The sequence below is a fragment of the Giraffa tippelskirchi genome, chromosome 3, assembly GCF_054371585.1.
Source record: "Giraffa tippelskirchi isolate mGirTip1 chromosome 3, T2T-mGirTip1v1.2.pri, whole genome shotgun sequence".
NCBI lineage: Eukaryota > Metazoa > Chordata > Mammalia > Artiodactyla > Giraffidae > Giraffa > Giraffa tippelskirchi.
In genome coordinates this window covers 164,046,515-164,067,836 of record NC_137277.1, presented here as the reverse complement: position 1 = coordinate 164,067,836, position 21,322 = coordinate 164,046,515, and the positions used below count along the sequence as shown (strand labels likewise).

The following is a 21,322-nucleotide window of genomic DNA, read 5'->3' as shown; positions in this document are numbered from 1 at the left end:
GCTATGCTGACAGCATGAACTAGTGAGTGAGTGAATGAATGAATGAGTTTGAGAGAGATGCCAGCACAGATCTGAGGTGGGGGGAAGACCTGCCAGAGTTGTTGACGTGGGACACTGACCTGGGTTTGAGAAGTTCTGGACACATCTAGGTGTGCAAACTTGAGATTTGTTGGGTTCCGTCATCAAGACTTAACTTAGCTCATCAAACACTGAATTTGTTTAATGCATTTGAGGAAATTAAGCTCTCAGTTTCCCCAATCTCATCTGTTGTGCCAATTTTGTGTACCCAAAGCTACCAGGGCAACACTCATTCTATCTTAGCTTTCCTTCTTCCTGCAGAAAACCTTCACTGTGGTTTGTGGTTTAGTTGCTAAGTCATGTCCTACTCTTTGCGACCCCACGGCCTGCAAGGCTCCTCTGTACATGGGATTTTCCAGGCAAGAATACTGGATTAGGTTGCCATTTCCTTCTCCATTTTGAGAACCTGCCCTCTGTTTCTCTCTGGGGCCGGTTTAAGAAAATTCTGTGGAAGTCTACTTCATTGTCCCTCAGGTCAGGACCACGTATAGGACCCATTTTGCTTAGAATTTAGTGCTAGAAGACACATCTTTAGACATGTTCCTTTAGAACTGATGTGTTTGGAGGACCCACCAATGCCATCTCATAGAAGTTTCTGCAATGATGATGGACATTCTTTTTCTGTGCTGTCCAGTATGGCAACCACCAGCCACACACGACTAGTAAGAAATGTGAGAAATCAATTCTTTGATTTTGCTTAATTTCAATTCATTTGCATTTAAATAATCAGTACAGCTCTTCCCAATGATGTCCAAGAGCTTTGAGCTAAATCTAGTGTACAAGCAAGACACTGTCATTAGCCTAAATTTTTGACGGACTTCCTTCCCTCTCCCTTACCAGGGGGCCTCATAGTCTTACTGCGGCCTTACTGTCCATCCTAAGTCTCTTCAAGCCCCTTTACAAATACATCACAGGTCATCTATCCCAATGAACAGAAAAACCTAGGAGTCTACCCTGGCCTCCTCGCACGTGCCATGAAGGATGTGCTGGGGTGGGAGGACCAGGTAGGCTGGGGCCACTCACATTCCACTTGAAGGGATCCCAAGCCAGAAACCAGCCTGTGAAGGTAGGGGGCTCGTGCCCTTGCTTCACCACAATTATGGGGGTCTCAAGGTCCCGGCCGCTGGGGTGGGTCTTGAGATATTCCTGCACCGTGGTGGCTGCGGCTTTCTTCTCGTCCTCATTGGCATTCTTCCCGATCCAGAAAAACACCTGTGGAGCATCTCAGAGTCAGTCTCCCCTGTCCTCCCTCGGCTCACCCAGGCTCAAACATCCTGCTGTGGACCCTGACCTTGGGCAAGCCCCATCCGGCCTTGACTTTGCCTCTGGAAATTGGGGTTGGACAGATGCCCTCTATTTCGATATTCTATAGATGTGTGACTCCCAGCCTCTCCAGAGCCAAAGACCCTCAGAAACATTCCTCTGCCTCATGAAATCAAATGGACTTTGGGAGAAGCATATGTCATGCCCTGCAGCCTCACTGGGCCTTCTCTCCTACCTGCCTTCTTCTTTCTTATGCTCCTGCTGTTCATAACACCAATCTCAGGGAGAATGTATATGGAAGCCAAGAAAACATCAAACCTTACCTACCCTTAAAGCCACTATTTCTTGGCCCTGGGGATTAGGGTGGTCAGAAGGGAGGACCCCAGGCCTCAAAACTACCTGGTCCCAGACATCTAGCAGGAAAACATCATCCTCTTCCAAGTCATCCTGATTGAAGTCAGGGATCTCTGTGGCCAGGAAGCGCCCGGTCTGGTTGGAACATTCAAAGAGCCGGGGAGTGATGACCAAGTTTTCCTCTTGCAGCCTGCAAGGTGGAAAGGAAATTGTGTCATCTCCTAGGAAAATGCTCTTTCTTCTAATCACACCAAAAGTGCCCCATCCTACCAAGAGTCCAGGAGCCCTCCAAGGGAGAAATTCCCGCTACACTCCCAGGACAAGCATTTCAGTGGGCTCTTCTATAGTCTTGTTAGGAAGTTCTTCCTGATATCTTTCCTCTATCGCTCCTGCTGCTAACATAGTACATGCCCTTTTGCTTTTGCTTTTGAACTGGGGAAATAGTGGATCATGGACCTTCTTCAGAAAACTAGGCTTACAACTTGTGTTCCTCAGCATCTGGTCCTGTGGCAGCGTGGAAGGACAGTGGCTGATGGGACCCTGGCATCTTCCTCCCAAAGGGCACACCTAGAGTCCCGCCCCTCTCTTTGAGCTGCCTCCTCTGGGTGTGAACTCCCTTTGCAGGAAATATCCACCCCAGGCCCTGGGCATTCCACAGTAAGTAGCACAGACACAGTCCCTGTGCCAAGAGGCTCCTAGAGCCCCGGCTGCCCCTTCCTTGTCTGGTAGCCCTGTGAGCCTGACACACAGAGTCCTCAATCCACGCCTGCTACAGGCTCTGGGTGATGCGGGTAGAGGTGGTAGGAGGCTCTCCAGCCTCAGAAGATGAGCTGGAGGTCAAGGGACCTGGGAGTTACCTCTTGGTGCTGGCATAGGGGGCCTTCCCCCCCAGGGCCATCCAGAAGTTGGCCGGCTCCTGCCCCTCCACCACCACTTGCTTCTCGGTCCGGGAGACAGTGTCAGCAACCATCTTGGCCATCTCCCGCTCATCCCCGCTGCAACCCTGGGAAAACGGGGGTTGGCAGTGCTGGGGTAGTCCACCTCCAGTGCCCCGCCTCCCCTTCCTTCCACCACATTCACTGGCCTAGAGCTACTGGGCCTGAGAGGCGCTCCTGGATCAAGGCCCTGTGCACACAGCCCAGCATCCTTGACGCTCCAAAGGATGGCAGAGTAGACAAGGGAGACTGCCCTCCCAGTGGACAGGCATAGGCCTCCAAGAGACTGAGTCCTCATGACAGAGATAAAGAGGGAGGCAGCGACAGGCACACACAGGGAGAGTGAGAGAGCCCAAGACATAAAGACAGGGGACTTCCCTAGTGATCCAGTGGCTAAGACTCTGTGCTCGAAATGCAGGGGGCCTAGGTTTGATCCCTGATCAGGGACCTAGAGCCCACATGCTGCAACTAAGATCCAGCACAGTCAAATAAGTAAATAAAATTTTTTTTAAAAAAAATGGACTTCCCTGTGGTACCGTGGATAAGAATCCGCCTGTCAATGCAGGGAACGCAGATTCGAATCCTGGTCCAGGAAGATCCCACATGCCACAGAGCAAATTGGGTCATGCACCACAACTTCTGAGCTTGAGCTCTAGAGTTCAAAAGTCGCAACTAATGAGCCTCTATGCCACAACTACTGAAGCCCTCAAGCCCTAGAGCCAGCTGGTCACAAATGTTGAGCCCCAGTACTGCAACTACTGAAGCCATAGTGCACCTAGAGCCTGTGCAAGAGAAGCCACTGCAATGGGAAACCTGTGCACAACTAGCCAGTAGCCCGCATGCGGCAATGAAGGCCCAGCACAGCCACAAATAAATATAGCATTGTGCACATGTTGATCTCAGGCAAGGGTTTAAAAAAAAAACATGAAGACGGACCAACACAGGGACAGACAGGAGTCACCAGAGACAAACAGAATGAGAAATACCTACTCAGACACAGGGGCAGAGAGTAGGGATCCAGATCCAGTGTTGAGGAAGCAGGAGGCGGGGCCAGAGGCAGCTGGGAAACCAGGAGGCGGGACCTATGGGGGGCGGGGGGAGTGGGAGGGGAGGCCACTCAACTCTGCACACACCTTCCCACACCACAGGTAGCAGCAGGACTGAGTCTTGAGGATGAAGACGTCGTTGGAGTTGAGGGAGGTGGCCCGGGGTGGGACCTCAAAGGCCTTGGTGTTGTTGGCGCTGGTTCCTCGGACCTGGAATAGCCGGGTGGAGGGCACAGGCTCCATGTTGTTGGCCCGGGATGTGCCTCCCTGCAGGGAGAGACGGGCAGAAGTAACTTAGCAAAGGTGGTCCTCTGATACACCATCACCTGGCTAGTCTTCCCAAAACATTGCTTTGGTCACGGGCACTCCCCTGCCTGACACCTTGGTTCAGGCTAGAACCACTCTAGGTCTACAGTCTACAGATCAGAACCCAGCTTTCAGGGGATCATTTGAGGCCTCACATGAGGAGGCAACGTGCCTTTCCAGGGTCACTCTTAGCTCTCTCCAAACCCTCCATTTAGCTCAGCCAAGCTTCTCATGGTTTCCCACAGGGCCTTTCCCCTGGGCCTTTGTCCTGGCTGCGCCTCTGCATCGCCCTCATTTGACCTCTGCTGAGCTCTGACCCCAATGTCAAAACCTCCTCTCAACCCTCTTTCCACCGTGGACTCTATGCCTGTTCACTGATCACTGTATTCACGCGCCCCTTTGAATGAAATGTATTTCTGGCATTTAAGCACACATGGAACAACAGACTGGTTTCAAATCGGTAAAGGAGTACGTCAAGTCTGTATATTGTCACCCTGCTTATTTAACTTATATGCAGAGTACATCATGAGAAATGCTGGACTGGATGAAGCACAAGGGGGAATCAAGATTGCTGGGAGAAATATCAATAACCTCAGATATGCAGACGATACCACCCTTATGGCAGAAAGCAAAGAAGAATTAAAGAGCCTCTTGATGAAAGTGAAAGAGGAGAGTGAAAAAGTTGGCTTAAAACTCAACATTCAGAAAACTAAGATCATGGCATCCAGTCCCATCACTTCATGGCAAATAGATGGGGAAACAGTGGAAACAATGACAGCCTTTATTTGGGGGGGGGCTCCAAAATCACTGCAGATGGTGATTGCAGACATGAAATTAAGACACTTACTCCTTGGAAGAAAAGCTATGACCAACCCAGAAAGCATATTATAAAGCAGAGACATTACTTTGCCAACTAAGGTCCATCTAGTCAAAGCTATGGTTTTTCCAGTAGTCACGTATGGATGTGAGAGTTGGACTATAAAGAAAGCCAAGCACCAAAGAATTGATGCTTTTGAACTGTGGTGTTGGAGAAGACTCTTGAGAGTCCCTTGGACTGCAAGGAGATCAAACCAATCAATCCTAAAGGAAATCAGTCCTGAATATTCATTGGAAGAACTGATGCTGAAGTTGAAGCTCCAATACTTTGGCCACTTGATACGAAGAACTGACTCGTTTGAAAAGACCCTGATGCTGGGAAAGATTGAAGTGGGAGGAGAAGGGGATGACAGAAGATGAGATGGTTGTATGGCATCACCGACTCAATGGACTTGAGTTTGAGTAAACGCTGCGATCTGGTGATGGACAGGGAGGCCTGGTGTGCTACAGTCCATGGGGTCGCAAGGAGTTGGACATGACTGAGTGACTGAACTGAACTGAAATGAAGCACACAGTGCCTTGGACTGTTGATTCACTGCTTGTTCAACAAGATGGTAAGTAGCATTAGCATTGCCTTCTTCTCCCCCTTGGTACTTTGCAGAGGGCTGTGTACTTAGTAAGTGTTCAGTAAATAGGTTATTGCTAAAGGAATCAAAGAGATGGCTATTTCAACAGGGAAGTCTGCTCCATGTTATTTGGCAGCCTGGATGGGAGGGGAATTTGGGGAAGAATGGATACATGTATATGTATGGCTGAGTCCCTTTGCTGTTCACCTGAAACTATCACAACATTGTTAATTGGCTACACGCCAATACAAAATAAAAAGTTAAAAAAAAAGTGCCAGTGCACCTTAGATTCATTGTTCGGCAAATCTATCCAAAATAACTTCTTTTTTCATCTACAGAGGAGTTGGGGTGTAGAGAGTAATAGTCTTATACATGCTAAGTGTTTATTAAATGGATTTTTTTAAATATTGAGTAGTTGTTTCTATTTCCATTGCACATAGGTGATGGAGTCTCAAACAGTCCCCTCCCAGGAAGAGTGAGCTACCCCCTAGCCCTGCCCCCCACCCATGTCTCCTGGAGCCCACCCCGCCTCACTGCCACACCTGGTAGACCACCATGCGTCCCTTGAAGATGGACATGAGGTGAGGCGGCTCCTTGCCCATCGGGACCCGGATCTGGACCGGTTCATTGTTGTACTTCTGGTCCAGGATGACAGCTTGATAGGCGGAGGCTGTGATTTCATCCTGGCTGGCCTGGCTGCCCTGGGGATGTGCAGGGTGGGAGGGGCGAGGTGAGGCCAGCCCCCAGTTCTAACTTCATATCCAATTCTGACTGGCCCTAAACCCAACTGTCTTCCCCACCAATCCCCTCCCTGAACACAACCAAAATCCGCCCCCAACCCAGACCTCAGCTGTGATCCCAGCCCCACACCTAATCTTTCTCCAGCTTCAGGCCACCCCAACCCAACTTGACCCCCAACCTCCTCTCCCACTTACTGCACCTTTCTTGAGGAAACACCATGACTACACCCCCTCACCCCCAGCACCCCTAAACATCTCCCACTCCCTCGCATCTGGACATAGAAACCCACAGTCAGGGCGGGTGAAGAAAAGGCACAAGAAGCCATGGAAGTTGGAAAGGAGACTCAGAGAACCAAAGGGGAAGGGTTGTGAGTGGGGGTACCCTGTGTCAGGGGGATCTCCCAGCCAAAGCAGTTCCAAGATGGAAAGGGGGTAAGATACCCACCACCAGAGGTATTCAACTCAAGGGTGATGGCCACTTGGCAGGGGTATAGTGAAGTGGGGTTGAGCAGCTGCGCTCTGAACAGGGTGGAGTGGGGCCTGACCTGCCAGATGTAGAGCAGGTAGTGCTTCTTCTCGCTGATGAGGTAGGTGTAGAGCAGCAGGTAGCAGTCACCCCCAAAGAAGTGGCCAAGCCACTTGGTATCCACAGGTACCAGCTCTAGGTTCTCGATGCGCCACATCTGGGGCCGGTACCAGGCTAGTGTGAGGTCCAGGACAGACTCCACCAACCCCTCCCCCTGTCCCGGGCCTCTCTCCCCCTGCCATACCTGCACCTCCCCACTCCCATCATCCACCATCTTCTGCTGGGCAGCCACCTGAGGCTGGACGTGCATGGATGTGGCATCAAACTTCACCTGTTCCACCTTGGCTGAAGTGAGGGGGGAAATCATGAAACCCAGTGTCACCAGCTGAGTTCCCTCAGGTTCTCACGACAGCCCTGAGTGGGAGCTGCAATTCTTAGACCCATTTTACAGATGAGGCAACTGAGGCTAGAGAGATTCTGTAGCTTATCCCAGGTCACACAGCTATAACACAGAACCCTATCTCCCTCCTGTAAGACTCATGTTTTGTCGGGGCCTCCCAGAGCAGCCAGGGAAGGGACATTTTCTCCTCCCCTGGGTGCGTGGCATGGAGCTTGTCCTTAGCAAATATTATCTGGAAGACTGGAGCTGTTTGGGTTTGGGTTCCAAGGAGATCCAACACTACTCCAAATGAAAGGCGAGTTGTTCTCAGCTCCCTTTTTGTGACAACTCTTGAGTTTATCCAAGTCCCTTTGTGTCCATGCCCCTCCACCTGGGGAGCCCAGAGTCAGGGTGAAGTGTGCACAAGAGGAGTGTTCAAGAAGGAGGGCAGGAGGCAGGTCCAGCGCTCTCCTGGCCCCACTGCCCACTTCCGGCCCCACCCCACCTCGGGCCAGCCCTCACCCACGGAGCCCATAGTGTGGGTTTTGCCCAGGCCGGTGGTCCGGTTGGGCACTGTCCACTTCTGGAAGAGCTGCTGAAAGACAGCTGATTCGGCCCCGTCATTCTGCAGCTCCACCTGCGTGCTCGGTGGGTACTGCTTCGCTTTGATAAAGTTCTGGGAAGAGAAGGAGGAGGCTAGGGTGTGTCCCTCCCCCAGCCTCCACCCCCCAACAGGAGCCGAAGCCTGGCTCTAACCCCAACCAGACCCACCACTAACCTGTCCTGGTCCCAAGCCCAAACCAGACTCTAATCGCTGTCCCAATGCTGACTTCAAACCTAATCCAGCTGACTCCCACCCCAGGTCACACTAGACTCCACCTCAAACCTAATTCTGACCTCAACCTTGAATCTAACACTAACCCCCAAATCCAGTTCAGACCCCCCACCTCAAGGCCAAATCTGACCCAAACCTGACCCCAGCCTCCATCTCCAAACTTGAGCCCAACCCCCAATCCAACGTTGACCCCCAGCCAATTCAGGGTTACTGACTCCAGCTCCTACAATGACCCCAAACTCTCACTTGGTCTCAGCCCCATGCTGACCCACCCCGCTTCTAGTAGGGAGGCTGCCCTCCATTTCTGCCTCTCTTTCCAAAGCCAAGCTCAAGGTGCAAGCCCTGAGGAGCTCCCTTTTCATGATGATTCTTGAGGTCGCCGGGTGGTTGGCTTCCTGGGGTGCAGAAAACCCCCAAGATGATCCCCCTGGAGCTAAGTCAGGCTCAGAGCCATCCCTGGCCTCTGGCCCCCACTGCCCTCTCCCTGCTGGATGGCCTTCTCTGCCCCTCCTCCAAGTTCTCCTCCTCGACACCCAGACCCACCAGTGCCTGGTTCATGGCTTCCTTCTTCTCCTGGGCGTTGGCATTCTTCCCCTTCCACATGTAGACCTTTAGGCCCCCCTGGTCCAGGATGTAACAGTCCTGGAGGCAGGAGAGAAAGCGCAGGGGTGAGAACCTGAGGGCGCAGGCTGGGGGAGCTGCAGACACAGAAGTTTGCCTCTTGCGCCCCCTACCCAGACCACCCCAGGCCCCTGGCGCTGCTCCCATGGGGGGAGCAGGGGAGTGGACAGTGGGTGGGAGGGTGATGGGAGCTGGGGCTGGGGGCACTCCAGACCCTCTCACCTCGTGACTGAGCAGGTCTTGTGTTAGTGGCCGCGTGGCGATTTCTCTGACCACTACCTTTCCCTCTGAGTCAGACACACTGCAGGACAAAGATGCGGCATAGACAAGGAGGATGCTGGACCCTCGTCCCAGGGTCTCCTCCCCCAGGAGGCATCCTCCTGCGCCAGGAGGAGCCCCGTGCAGCTGGGCACTCACTGGTACAACTTGAGGGCAGCCTTGAGCGCCGGCTCCACCACCGTGTCGGCCACGGCGGCCTTCAGCTCCTTCCGCTGGCCCAGCACATGGTTCATGATCTCCATCAGCTGCGGTGAGGCCTTCTCGTTATCCCCGTCCACCACGCCCACGTAGGTGCGCCCACCCCGCTCCTGGTCGCGGATGTCCTTGGCCAGATTCATGCCCTGCAGGGAGGCCCCGGGACGCATGAAGGCTGGCGAGGGGCGGTGGACAGGACAGTGTCCACCACCCCAAACCACACCTGGAGATCCCAGCCCTCCACAGCAGCCCCAAACAGGGAGGCACCTGCCCAACGCTTCCCTTTCAAGGTGGGGGGACCAGGCTTTTAAGGTGTGTGTCAGGAAGCCAAGCTAAAACCTCAGGAAGAGCAGTCTTCTTCATGAGCAAGAGGGGTTCTGGTGGGGGGGCAGGACTTGCTAGGCCTTCGGTTTTGACATTGTTTGAAATGTGTGATTTTGCTTCAAAGTTTTGCATGAGAGGTGAGCCCTGAAGATCACAGTCCTGTCTCTTTGCCCCAAAGCCGTGTACACACACCCTCACACACTCACACACACACAAAGCCTCACATGGGCTCACACACAGGTGCACAAACACACACACACACAGCCTGGCTCACTCTCTCAGCCCAGCGTCTCCTGTCCAGTTCCCGGCCTTTCCACTCTGGCCCCCTCCCCTCTCCACTGCTCCCTTCACCCCACTGCCCCCTTCGCCAGGCTCACATTTCTGTTTCCTGCCAACCCTATTTATCCAGCTCCCAAGACAGCCTCATTTTAAGAGGCTCCAAACCCAAGCTTGATTTTCTCCCCAACTCTGTTGCTCCCTGATCTTTCCATCTCAGAAAATGGGACCCCACCCATCCCCACAAAAAGCACAACCTTTGACTTCTGTCTCTCTCCTCTCTTGTCACCCCCAACCTGACATACAGGTCCTGTGATTCCATCTTCCCAGGCCCCTCCTCACCTAGGCATGTGCCCTCAGCCCCTCCACTCCCCTCGCCCCTCAGAAGTCAGAGTGCCCTTCAACGGCATCCCAGGCACTGAGAACAAGCCTCAACCCTCTCACACAGCTTTGTGACACATAGCATGTCCTGTGAGACCCACCCACCCTCCTTTCCAAACTCCCCAAAGTCCCTGTCTCGGGCTTTGTCTGAGCTGGAAGGTTGCCCGCCATCCACTTCTCTCCTGCCTTAGGGCCCTCTCCTCCCCACCCTCCTCCTCCCAGAAGCCTTCTTAGACCCCTCTGATCCCTGAGAGCCACACTCCCCACCCCTCATTTCTCCAATATTCCCTTCACGTCTGTCTCCCCTCCTGGATGGCCCACTGGAGGCCAGAGCCAGGGCAGGACTCTGCCCATTTCATTGACCACAGCATTTGCCACACAGCAGGGACTCATCAGACATTAGTGGATCCACCACGGTGCATGCATGCGGACTCCAGCACGCATACCTCTCCGCACACACATGGAAACTCAGATCCACCTTCAAACACAGCACTCCAGACAATCAGGAAAGAGAGCGCTGAGGAAATGGGGGCCAGTGAAGGCATGGAAGCAGTCTGGTAAGTTTGGGAGGGAGGCCAGGTGCTAGGGGGCAGGAGCAGGGAGGGGCAGGGTGGGATTTGGGGAGGCGGGGCACAGGGCGGAGTTACCCTGAGTCTCTCCATGCGGTTACTCTCTGGCCCGTTCCACTGTATGATGAGTTTCCCAAGGTCCAGGAGGAAAACATCCCCACGGTTGAAACTCTTCCAGGACATCTCCACCTGGGGAGCCATGGGGCAAGCACAGACCCCACTCAGACCCTGTCCATCATTCATCAATCTCTCCCCAACCCCTTCCCTGCCCCTCACCCCTCCTCAGCCTCTGCCCTCCGCCCAGGCAGGGCAGTGGGTGGGAAGAGAGGAGGCCGTGCCCCCTGAGCCCTGGTTGATGCCTACCTCTCCGGCCACCACATTCCTCTTGCCCTTGACGTGGAGCAGCCGCTGGATGTCATAGGAGTTGGTCTCCACTTGCTTCATGCCAGAAGCCACGCCCCCTTTCCGGATCCTGTGAGAAGAGGTGAACTGACCAAAGGGAGTGGGCTGGGAGTTGTGACAGACACCCCCAACCCCTGTCCTCCCAGATCCTGGGTCCTCCCAGATCCTGGGGATGTGGTTGCCACGGGGCCCATTTGAGGACTGGGGCTGGGAGTAAAGGGGTGCCTGAGGCCTTGGGGGCACAAACCCCAAAAAGGCACTCACTCTCAGGGCCATGCAAGTGCAAGGTCACTCTATCGCCTCCGTTTGCATGACCCCCATGGTGGTGAGTGCCTCCTTGGAGTTTGTACCCTAGGGGCCTTGCTTGCCTCACCCTAGTCCTTGCCCTGCTGAGAGGCCAGCAAAAGGTGGGTGCATGGTAATGGGGCCATGTGGAAGGACAGGACAGGGGACTGAAGTGAAGGGAAGAGGGGAGATGCTGAAGACAGAATTGTGTCTCCTCCCAAACTCAAGACTGAAGACCAAGGACAGGGCAGCAGCAGAGATGGGGGTGGGGAATGGAAAGGTGAACAAAAATTACCCTCATGGGCTCCCCGCACAGCCTCGGGCTCCCTGCACAGCCTCAGGCTCCCTTTCCAGCCCCAGGTCTGCCCCCGAGTCTCAGGTGTCCCTCCCAGCCCTGGCTCCATTCCCGAGCCTGTAGCGTGTGCCTCCGTACACAATGCCCTGCTTGAAGTAGCCTCGGAAGGTCTCGCTCTCGTTGCCCTGGACCTCACGGTGCTGGACGGCACGGCCCTTCAGAAAGTCGTCCATCTGCGTGGTGTAGATGGCAGCCGCCCCTTGCTCGTCCTGGGACGAGGCCTGGCCAATCCAGTAATGAATGTCATAGGACAGGTTGCTGCCCGTCTTGTGGATCTAGAGAGAGGACACGTCCAGTGGACACAAGGCCCTGGGCTCCCACAGCCCTCTCCCCGCCTCCCTGCTTCATGTGGTCTCCTGAACGTGTGGGGCCAGCACCACAGGGGAGCTTGACACGGGGCAGTTCATGGGACAGGTGGTCAGGAGCCCTGCATTGTGCTGTAGTTCTCTCAGACCCTCTGAGACATGGGGCAGGGGTCTTCCCCTGGACCTTGGAAATAACTTGGTTGGACTACGGCAGCATTTTCCAAAGTCATGTGCACAGACCATCAGAGGTCTAGGAGGTGACTTGGTGGTATACAGTGAAATGACTTTGGAAATTTTTTTTTGTCCACCCCCCCTCAGCATACGGGATCTTAGTTCCCTAACCAGGGATAGAACCCACATCCCCGGCAGTGGAAGTATGCAGTCTTAACTACAGGTCCTCCAGGAAATCCCTGATTATGGAAATATTTTATAGCTACTTTCTGTTTGTGAAACAGGACACTGCTTTCCATTCGTGATAATGACACTGAGTTAAGTTTTTAAATAAATGGATTTAAATTTTAAATCAGTAAAACTACAAATGCGTTAATGATACAGGATGCAGAAGAAACTAAGAGAGTCAAATGAAGTTGACTGTGGATTTTGGGAACATGGACTCAAGATAGGGTGACATCCCACCAGTTCAGAAGCCCCCCCAAAACTGTAAATCCACAGAAGGTCGCCCCAGCTGGGAGCTCAGTGTTTCAAGGGCAGCGAGCGGCTCTTATATCTCTGACCCTCTGGTGCTACATCTAGGCTGGGAACGCCCACTGAACACTTTCTTGGGATGAAGCTGGGCAGCAGTCCCCATTGCCCCCAGCCTCACGGTTCCTCCTGTTGCTGCCCTAAGCCTTGCTCTCTGCTGCGCCCCCTCCCCTGCCCATCCCCCACTCACAGCCAGGATTACATAGCAGTCACCATCGAAGAAGCTGCCGAAGGAGTTGGAAGGAACAGGCACCATCTGCATGGCCTAAGGAGAGAAGGAGTTGACCACCCAGGACCCCCAGCTTCCCTGCCTCCCTTTAACCAAACAGAGAGCTGGGAGAGGAAGAGCAAACCGACCAGGAAAATGGGTATGAGGAGGGTGGGGAGGGGAAGGAGAATGAGGAGGGGTTGATGCCTGAGGAGGGGGTAGGGGTGGCACCAGGGGCTCATACGCCAGCAGGGCAGGGTGGAGGGCAGTCAAGCCTTCCTTGCCTCAGTCCATCCCCGGCCCACAGAGCCCACCCTGTGACTAGGCAGTATCCTCACCTCGATCCTCCATATCTGCACCCCGGGCGTGGTGATGTTGAGGGAGCCTTTAACTTGGGCGCTCAGTTTGGTCATGGTGGATGAGCCTAGGGAAGAAGCGTTACGGGAGCAAGAAGAGGACCTGGGAACCCTGGCTTTCAGGGGCCGCTCTTCCAGCCCAGCCCTGGAGAGCTCCCCACAGGGCCAGGAGGCCAGGGCTCAGGCCCCTGAGAGAAGGTCCCCACCCTGGGCCCTGACTGGCCAGGGGGGTGCGGTCTCACCTCCAGCCTTCCCACAGGGCTCTGATCTTGTCACTGTTGTTCAAACACCTTTCCTAACTCCCTATCACCTACTGAGAAAAGGTCCCACTCCTAAATCTGGCACAAAAGGTCCTTCTTGATGCAGCCCCAAATGATTTTTCTGTCTGAAAAGTTTTGATCAAAGCCATGCCTGGCTAAAAAATATATATATCATAGAGTTTTTTTCTTTTTTTTTTAAGCAAAGAATAAACAAGGGTTGAAAAGTATACATGCTCAAAAGAATTAAGAAAAAACAGGTGTTCAAACAAAACTTGTACATGAAGTTTCATAGCAGCTCTATTCATAAGAGCCAAAAGGTGGAAACAGCCCAAATGTCCATCAACAGATGACTAGATCAACAAATGGTGGTCTGTCCACACAATGGAATAGTATTCAGCCATAAGAAGGAATTAAGCACGATACACTCTGCAATGTGGGTGAACCTTGAACACACAATGCCAAGTGAAAGAAGCCAGGCACAATGGCCTCATTTTGTATGACTGCATTTACATGAAGCACCCAGAACAGGCAAATCAACAGAGGCAGTAAGCGATTAGTGGTTGTCAGGGACTGCGGAGAAGGGAGGAATGAGAAGTAACCCCTTGTGGGTGTGGAGTTTCCAATTGGGATGATGAAAATATTCTGGAACTAGACAGCGGTGATGGCTGCACAGAATTTTGAATGTATGGAATGTCCCTGAATTGTATGCTTTAAAGTGGTTAAAATGCTAAGTCTTGTGTTCTGCGTATTTTATCACAATAGAAAAGTGTATGCAGCAATTTCCTATTTCTTGCTACTCCCAACCCTCAAGTGAAAGTGAAATTTGCTCAGTCGTATCCAACTCTTTGCGACCCCATGGACTTTAAATTCCATGGAATTCTCTACGCCAGAATACTGGAGTGGGTAGCCTTTTCCCAACCCAGGGATTGAACCCAGGTTTCTTGCATTGCAGGTGGATTCTTTACCAGCTGAGCCACAAGGGAGGTCCCAACCCTCAAACACCCCTCAATTACTGTTCTGGTGGCCCAAAGATGTGGATTCCACAAGATGCGGACCCCACCGGGGTGGGGCCATGTTTGCTAAGTGCTAAATCCCCAGCTTCCAGCTCTGCTGGCACTTTGTTGAGTGGGTGTGAAGGTGGATGGTCAGGTGGTTGGGTGGTTGGCTGAGTTTGTGGGTAAAAGTGATTAAGTGGATGGATGAGGGAATAAATGAGTGAATGAATGAATGAGTGAAACTTTCCCACTGGGAACCACCCTCCACCCGCTGAACTTGAAGAAATCTCTCCACTATCTTCTTTCATGCTGTCTTTTATGGCTCTTTTCCTTTGACCTCTAGCTATATTCTCTACTCCAAGTGCTCATCAGAATCACCTAGGGATCTTTAAACAACACTGGTGCTCTGATGCTCAAGCTATATCCATACCCCCAAGGATTCTGATTTAATTATGCCAGGGTGGGGCCCAGGCTTGGACACTTTATTTTCTGCCTTTGGGGAGGCGGGCCAGAGGTGCTTTCAAAACTCCCTGGTGATTCTGATGAGCTAGGGAGGAGAGCCACTTGCCCCAGTAATTTTTGTCCCGGGTTTCCTGCCCCTCCCTCCCAGTCTGGAGACCATCCCATTCCCCACTAGGCCTACCACCCAGCCTGGCTTGGAGTTGCCCTCCATGAATGCTCCTTGAACCGATGAATAATGAATGAAAGATCACGTGGCCCCCCACCACTGTGCTCTGACAGCTGGAATCTATCTAATCTCTCCTTGCACCTGGACTCTGAGTCACCCCTTGGAACAATGACGTGTTTTTTTTACTGCTGGTAAACTCCCTCTTCCTACTCCTGAAGGGTGACCCTCCTCTCCCTGGCATTGTGGAATATGGGGACAACGTCTTCCTGCCCAGCCTCTGATTAGTGCCCCCTCCAGCAAATTAGGGCCACCTGCCAATGGCCAGCCCTGCACCTGTAGGAGCCCTTAATGCCTGGGTCCCGTCTGATATCCCTGTGCATCAGGGCCTCCTCCATGAGATATTTCTCAACCCACCGAGACCTCAGGGCTCCCAGGACTCCTTGTTCAGTTGAACTAATTTGGGTACAAATGAAGAAAATGTTTCCTGTTATTTTAATCACCACTTTTGTCCACATACTTCTTTTTGGCAAAACAGACCGACCCTCACTAACTGTGCGAACATGGCATGTACCTTCACCTATGAGGTGGGCAGTCGACAACCAGGTGATCTGTAAAGTCCCACTGGGGGAATCCCCTCATGGTCCAGGGGTTGAGACTGAACTTTCACTGCAGGGGCCACAGGTCCGATCCTTGGTTAGGGAGCTAAGATCCCACGGGCCTTGCAGTGCAGCACAAAATAAATAAATGAAAAATTTTTTAAAATATAAAGTCCCATCAGGGACGTGCTCTGAGTCTAGGAGGGACCAGCAAGAGCAAAAGAGGGCAGACAAGATGAAGCCCTTCTTGTCCATCAGAACAATGGAGACTCAGGGGAGCAGGGGTTTGAAAAAGTTGGCGCTCTGCCTCCCTAGAGAGAAATCAGGATTGGGGACCTCCAGCAGCCTGAAGAGGGAAGAGGTGGGCAAGGGGGTCCTGGGGGAGCTGCCCCAAGAGGTGGACTCACACTGCAAGAGTACCCCATGGATACTCGCCGGCTGCTCCTGCCTTGTAGACGCTGGTTAAAGCAGAGGCCTCTGTCCCGCACCACCCCCGCTCCGGTCGACCCTCTCCAGCCTTGCATCTCCTGAACTGCTGGGAGGAGTAGGGGGTCCATGCCAACCCCTCATTGCCCACAGCACAGCCCTGGGTTTGAATATGTGATGTCTTCTCCCTCAACTTGAATTCACTGGCTCCCCACCCATTCCTGGTCCCCTCGCTCCTCTGTCCCCACCTCAATAAAGGGCACCATCACCCGCGGACCCTGAAGTCAGCCATTGGTGCACACCCCGAAACCTTCCCTCTCCTGCCCTCCAACACACCTCCATCCCTCTCTGCTTCTGGTAACAGCACACCATTCACTGGCCCTGGCCACCCCCACCCACCCTATGCTGCTTCTCACTCTTCCCTTATGTCCTTTCTTTTTCCTTTCCAATGCGCTCCCCACCTTTCTTCACTTGGCCAATACTCCCATGCTCTTCTGGACTCAACTTAGGATTCATTTCTTCCAAGATGCCTTCCTAGAATGCTCAAGTTTAGACGAGAGACCTGTCCTCAGGGACCCCAAGCCATCCTGGCCAAAAAATGCCTCCCTTGGTCCCCTGACCACATGATGGTGATAGGATCTGTTTATAAGTCTAAGGTTCCCAAGGTCAAGGACCTAGACACGTTTGTCTATGTAGCTCCCAGCTCCTAGTACACGTGCATGCTAAGTTGTTTCAGTCATGTCCAGGTCTTGGCAAACTGTATGGACTGTAGCCTACCAGGCTTCTCTGTCCATGGAATTTTCCAGGCAAGAATACTGGAGTGGGTTGCCATGCCCTCCTCCAGGGGATCTTCTCAACCCAGGGATCGAACCCGCATCTCTTAGTCTCCTGCATTGCCTGGCAGGTTCTTTACCACTAGCGCCACTTGGGAGGCCCCCCAGCACATAATAGGTGCTCAATAAATATTCTTAAAGCAGAAATACTGAACTGCAGAATAAAAGGAGTGGCCCTTCTTAGGGCCATGGAGGAATTAGGGTTCCAGCTGTCCCCCGAGTCCCATCTTCCCTTTGTAACTGCTGCCCCATTGTCCTGGGAATTCGGGCTCCAAAGAGCCCCAGAGTGTTCCCACTGCTCTCTGTCCCTAGTCATGCAGTTCTGAGCGGGACAGGGATGTGGCAGTCCTTGAAATGAAGGACAGGCTCCTGCTTTGTTAGGTCAGTGAGAGCAGAGCGAGTGACATATCCCAGCCCTCCAGCCTGCAGACTCAGCCTCACCCCCACCCGAGAGCACCTGAACAGGCTTCCTGGGAAGCGGGTGGTCAGTATGTCCCAAGATCCTAATCTGGATTTGCTCCCACTCCCCTGCCCCACCTCCTTTCAGCTGAATGGGGCTACAGGGCCTGGTAAGGCTGAGGGGATGGGTCCAGTGGAGGAGAGGCGGCCGAGGGTAGACGGGGGCCCAGGGCCCTGCCACCACCAGCCTCCTGCCCCCGCTTCTCTCTTTGCCCATTCCATCCCTGATGGCTGTTGCTCACACTTTGGTATCCAGGAGACAAGAGCGCTGAGGTCCCAGGAGTGACAAGGAAATGGAGACGCAGAGAAAAAAAACATCTCAGATGAGGAAGAAATGAGCAGAGAGATGGTGGGAGCCAGGGGAGGGAGAGAGGGAGGTCAGGGTGACCAGCTGCTCCCTGGTGGCCCAGGACTGGCGAGTCTTACATCTACAAGTCCTCAGATTCTTCTCTGTCCAGGGCGATCTGGGCCAGGTGGCACCCAACGCAGGGTGGGGACCGATGGCAGGCAGGGGGGTAGGAAAGGGCTGTTGTCTGGGGTGGAAGATGCACTGTCCTTCTCTTGGAGGCCCGGGAGGCCACCCTGTGCTCCCTGCCCTTTCCAGACTCTCCAGAGAGCCAAGCCTCTCCCTCACCCCCGCGCCAAGAAGCTGCAGGAGGCCCCGTGCTGCCCTCCGGAAGCAGCCGACCCTGTCTTGCCCTCTCCCACCACCCACGGTGCTGGGTCCCCGCAGGATGGCCTTACCTGTCCGGGGGAGGCAGCTGCCACCTGGGAGAGCAAGGAGGGAGTTGTGGCAAGCTGGCTGGAGGAGAGCGACCTTTGTCCCCACCCCCACCCCCAGGAACTGCCTTCACCATATAAGGGAAGATAGGGCCCCAGAGAGAGAGGGAATGGGCGAGGGGGTGGGGAGGCAGGTGGCTGCCATGTCCCTGGGAGCCAGGAACCCAGTGACCGCCAGACACCCACAGCCGAGGGGTGGCCCCACCCCTGGGTCCCCAGCAAGCACCCAGGGATGGGATACGTTTCTAACCAGGGCCCAGATGCTCACTGCAGGTGGATAGCACCTGCCAGGAAGGGTAGGGGCGCCTGGACCCTTCATCCTACCAAACCAGAGGAGCAGGCTCCTCTGTTTTCCCTCCACCCCTTGGGGGAGTGACCCCGGGGTGGGGGAGCCCTGGACACGGATTCAAGGCCAGGGGATCAGATTTAGGGCCCTTCCAGGACCGACAGGACCCTAGCACCCCTAGAGGTCGCTCGCTCCGAGGGGCACAGAGCTTTTCTTGTCTGCCCCTTCAGAGGCGCTGGCTCCTCCTCCAGCTTTTATGAGCTGCAATAAACCAGTTCCTTTGGACTCTGCTCTGCGTTTCTCCCCCAAAGCCACTGCTTGCATTTCTGAACCCTGATCCTAGGGGGCTTCTTGCTCAAGATGGGAAAGGAGCCAGTCTCACTCAGAAGTCAGCGTTGCCCCCAAACTCAGCCCCCTGGGCAGTTGCCCCTCAAACTCCACCCCTGCAGAAATTCTCCTGTCACCTCTGAATGGCGGTCCTTAGGGTGGTGAGCTGAAGTGGGCGGAGTGAGGCCAGCTGCTTCTTCTGGCCATACCATCCCAAGAGGTCTAGAGATCAGGTGTACACTTGTGTGCACATCTGTGCATGAGTGTGCAGGTGTGCGTGTGTGAGCTCATGCAGTCTGGTAAGAGGAGTAAACACAATTCAGGTGCTATCTTGTTTCTTTAAAAGCACCTTTTTTGTGTGAATAAAAAGTATATGTTCAGGACTTCCCTGATGGCCCAGTGGTTAGGATTCCACACTTCTACTACAGAGGGTTTGATCCCTGGTTGGATCAAATCTGCATCACCCTTATGCCAGAAAGCGAAGAAGAACTAAAGAGCCTCTGATGAAAGTGAAAGAGGAGGGTGAAAAAAGTTGGCTTAAAGCTCAACATTCAGAAAACTTAGATCATGGCATCTAGTCCCATCACTTCATGGCAATGGGGAAACAATGGAAACAGTGAGAGACTTTATTTTTGGGGGCTCCAAAATCACTGCAGATGGTGACTGCAGCCATGAAATTAAAAGATGCTTGCTCCTTGGAAGAAAAGCTATGACCAGCCTAGACAGTGTATTATAAAGCAGAGACATTACTTTGCCAACAAAGGTCCGTCTAGTCAAAGCTATGGTTTTTCCAGTAGTCATGTATGGATGTGAGAGTTGGACTATAAAGAAAGCTGAGCACTGAAGAACTGATGATTTTGAACTGTGGTGTTGGAGAAGACTCTTGAGAGTCCCTTGGACAGCAATGAGATCCAACCAGTCCATCCTAAAGGAAATCAGTCCTGAATATTCATTGGAAGGACTGATGCTGAAGCTGAAACTCCAATACTTTGGCTACCTGATGCAAAGAATCGACTCATTTGAAAAGACCCTGATGCGTGTGTGTGTGTGTGTGTGTGTGTGTGTGTGTGTGTGTGTGTGTGTGTATGCTAAGTTGCTTCAGTCATGTCTGACTTTGAGACCCTCTGGATCATAGCCCACCAGGCTCCTCTGTCCATGGGATTCTCCAGGCAAGAATACTGAAGCGGGTTGCCATTTCCTCCTCCAGGGAATATATACATTCACTTAATTATATGGGCTTCCTTGGTGGCTCAGATGGTAAAGAATCTGCCTGCAACACAGGAGACATGAGTTGGATCCCTGGCTTAGGAAGATGCCCTGGAGAAGGCAATGGCTACCCACTCCCAGTATTCTTGCCTGGAGAATTCCATGGTCAGAGGAGTCTGGTGGCCTATAGTCCTTAATTATACAGACAGGCAAAAAGGAAAGAAAAAACTCCTAATTCCACTACAGAGATAAATCTGAGCAATGTATTTTTGTATTTTGGAGTATTTTGTTCAAGGTACTGCCCAGTACATATGCTGGGGGTGTATACTCTATGTATATATGTATACTCTATGTATATATGTACACCATATGTATATATGTGTACTATATGTATATACTATATGTATACAGTATCTATCATCTATCTTGTAACTGTCTCATGGTAATCCATTAGATAGATAGCATAGTTTATGTAACCAATATCTCAAATTATATCCTATTATTTGAAATTACTAAGAATGCCTTGGTAAGTATTATTACTAAACCTTTACCAATAAATTGCATCCATTATCATTTCTTTAGCATAAGCTCCCTAAAAGTGGCATTGCTGGGTCAAAGATATGACTAGTCAAGTTGTCCCCCAGAAAAGTCACATTAATTTATAGCCACATCTGTATTAGCAGCACCCGCCTGGTTTCCCCACCACTGAACTCCAGCTTTTAAGAAAATTTCTGTCAGACTGAATTGTCATTGTGTCAATTTATATTTCTTTGATTACCAGTGAGATAGACCATTAAAAATATATTTATTGGGGAATTCCCTGGCAGTCCAGTGGTTAGGTGGAAAGGGCATGGCATAAATATATATATTATATTATGTGTGTATTCCAATCCCAAAGAAAGGCAATGCCAAAGAATGCTCAAACTACCTCACAATTGCACTCATCTCACACGCTAGTAAAGTAATGCTCAAAATTCTCCAAGCCAGGCTTCAGCAATGTGTGAACTGTGAACTTCCAGATGTTCAAGCTGGGTTTAGAAAAGGCAGAGGAATCAGAGATCAAATTGCCAACATCCGCTGGATCATCGAAAAAGCAAGAGAGTTCCAGAAAAACATCTATTTCTGCTTTATTGACTATGCCAAAGCCTTTGACTGTGTGGATCACAATAAACTGTGGAAAATTCTGAAAGAGATGGGAATACCAGACCATCTGACCTGTCTCTTGAGAAACCTGTATGCAGGTCAGGAAGCAACAGTTAGAACTGGACATGGAACAACAGATTGGTTCCAAATAGGAAAAGGAGTGCGTCAAGGCTGTATATTGTCACCCTGCTTATCTAACTTATATGCAGAGTACATCATGA

At 52.3% G+C, this 21,322-nt stretch overlaps 1 protein-coding gene across 1 annotated transcript in view; it reads right to left on the bottom strand.

The window, feature by feature from the left end:
• The window catches only part of VIL1 (villin 1), a 33,812-nt gene that overhangs the window by 5,694 nt on the left and 6,796 nt on the right, over positions 1-21,322 (bottom strand). Inside the window, exons 2-17 of the mRNA XM_081584009.1 lie at positions 13,145-13,230; positions 12,789-12,863; positions 11,670-11,866; positions 10,913-11,021; positions 10,628-10,738; positions 8,943-9,145; positions 8,748-8,826; positions 8,448-8,546; positions 7,592-7,745; positions 6,935-7,035; positions 6,710-6,847; positions 5,967-6,125; positions 3,764-3,943; positions 2,553-2,698; positions 1,741-1,885; positions 1,102-1,290 (exon numbers count right to left, since the gene is read on the bottom strand). Coding sequence (XP_081440135.1) covers positions 1,102-1,290; positions 1,741-1,885; positions 2,553-2,698; positions 3,764-3,943; positions 5,967-6,125; positions 6,710-6,847; positions 6,935-7,035; positions 7,592-7,745; positions 8,448-8,546; positions 8,748-8,826; positions 8,943-9,145; positions 10,628-10,738; positions 10,913-11,021; positions 11,670-11,866; positions 12,789-12,863; positions 13,145-13,219 — 2,160 coding nt within the window. The 5' untranslated portion in view covers positions 13,220-13,230. The remainder of the gene's footprint in view (positions 1-1,101; positions 1,291-1,740; positions 1,886-2,552; positions 2,699-3,763; positions 3,944-5,966; positions 6,126-6,709; positions 6,848-6,934; positions 7,036-7,591; positions 7,746-8,447; positions 8,547-8,747; positions 8,827-8,942; positions 9,146-10,627; positions 10,739-10,912; positions 11,022-11,669; positions 11,867-12,788; positions 12,864-13,144; positions 13,231-21,322) is intronic.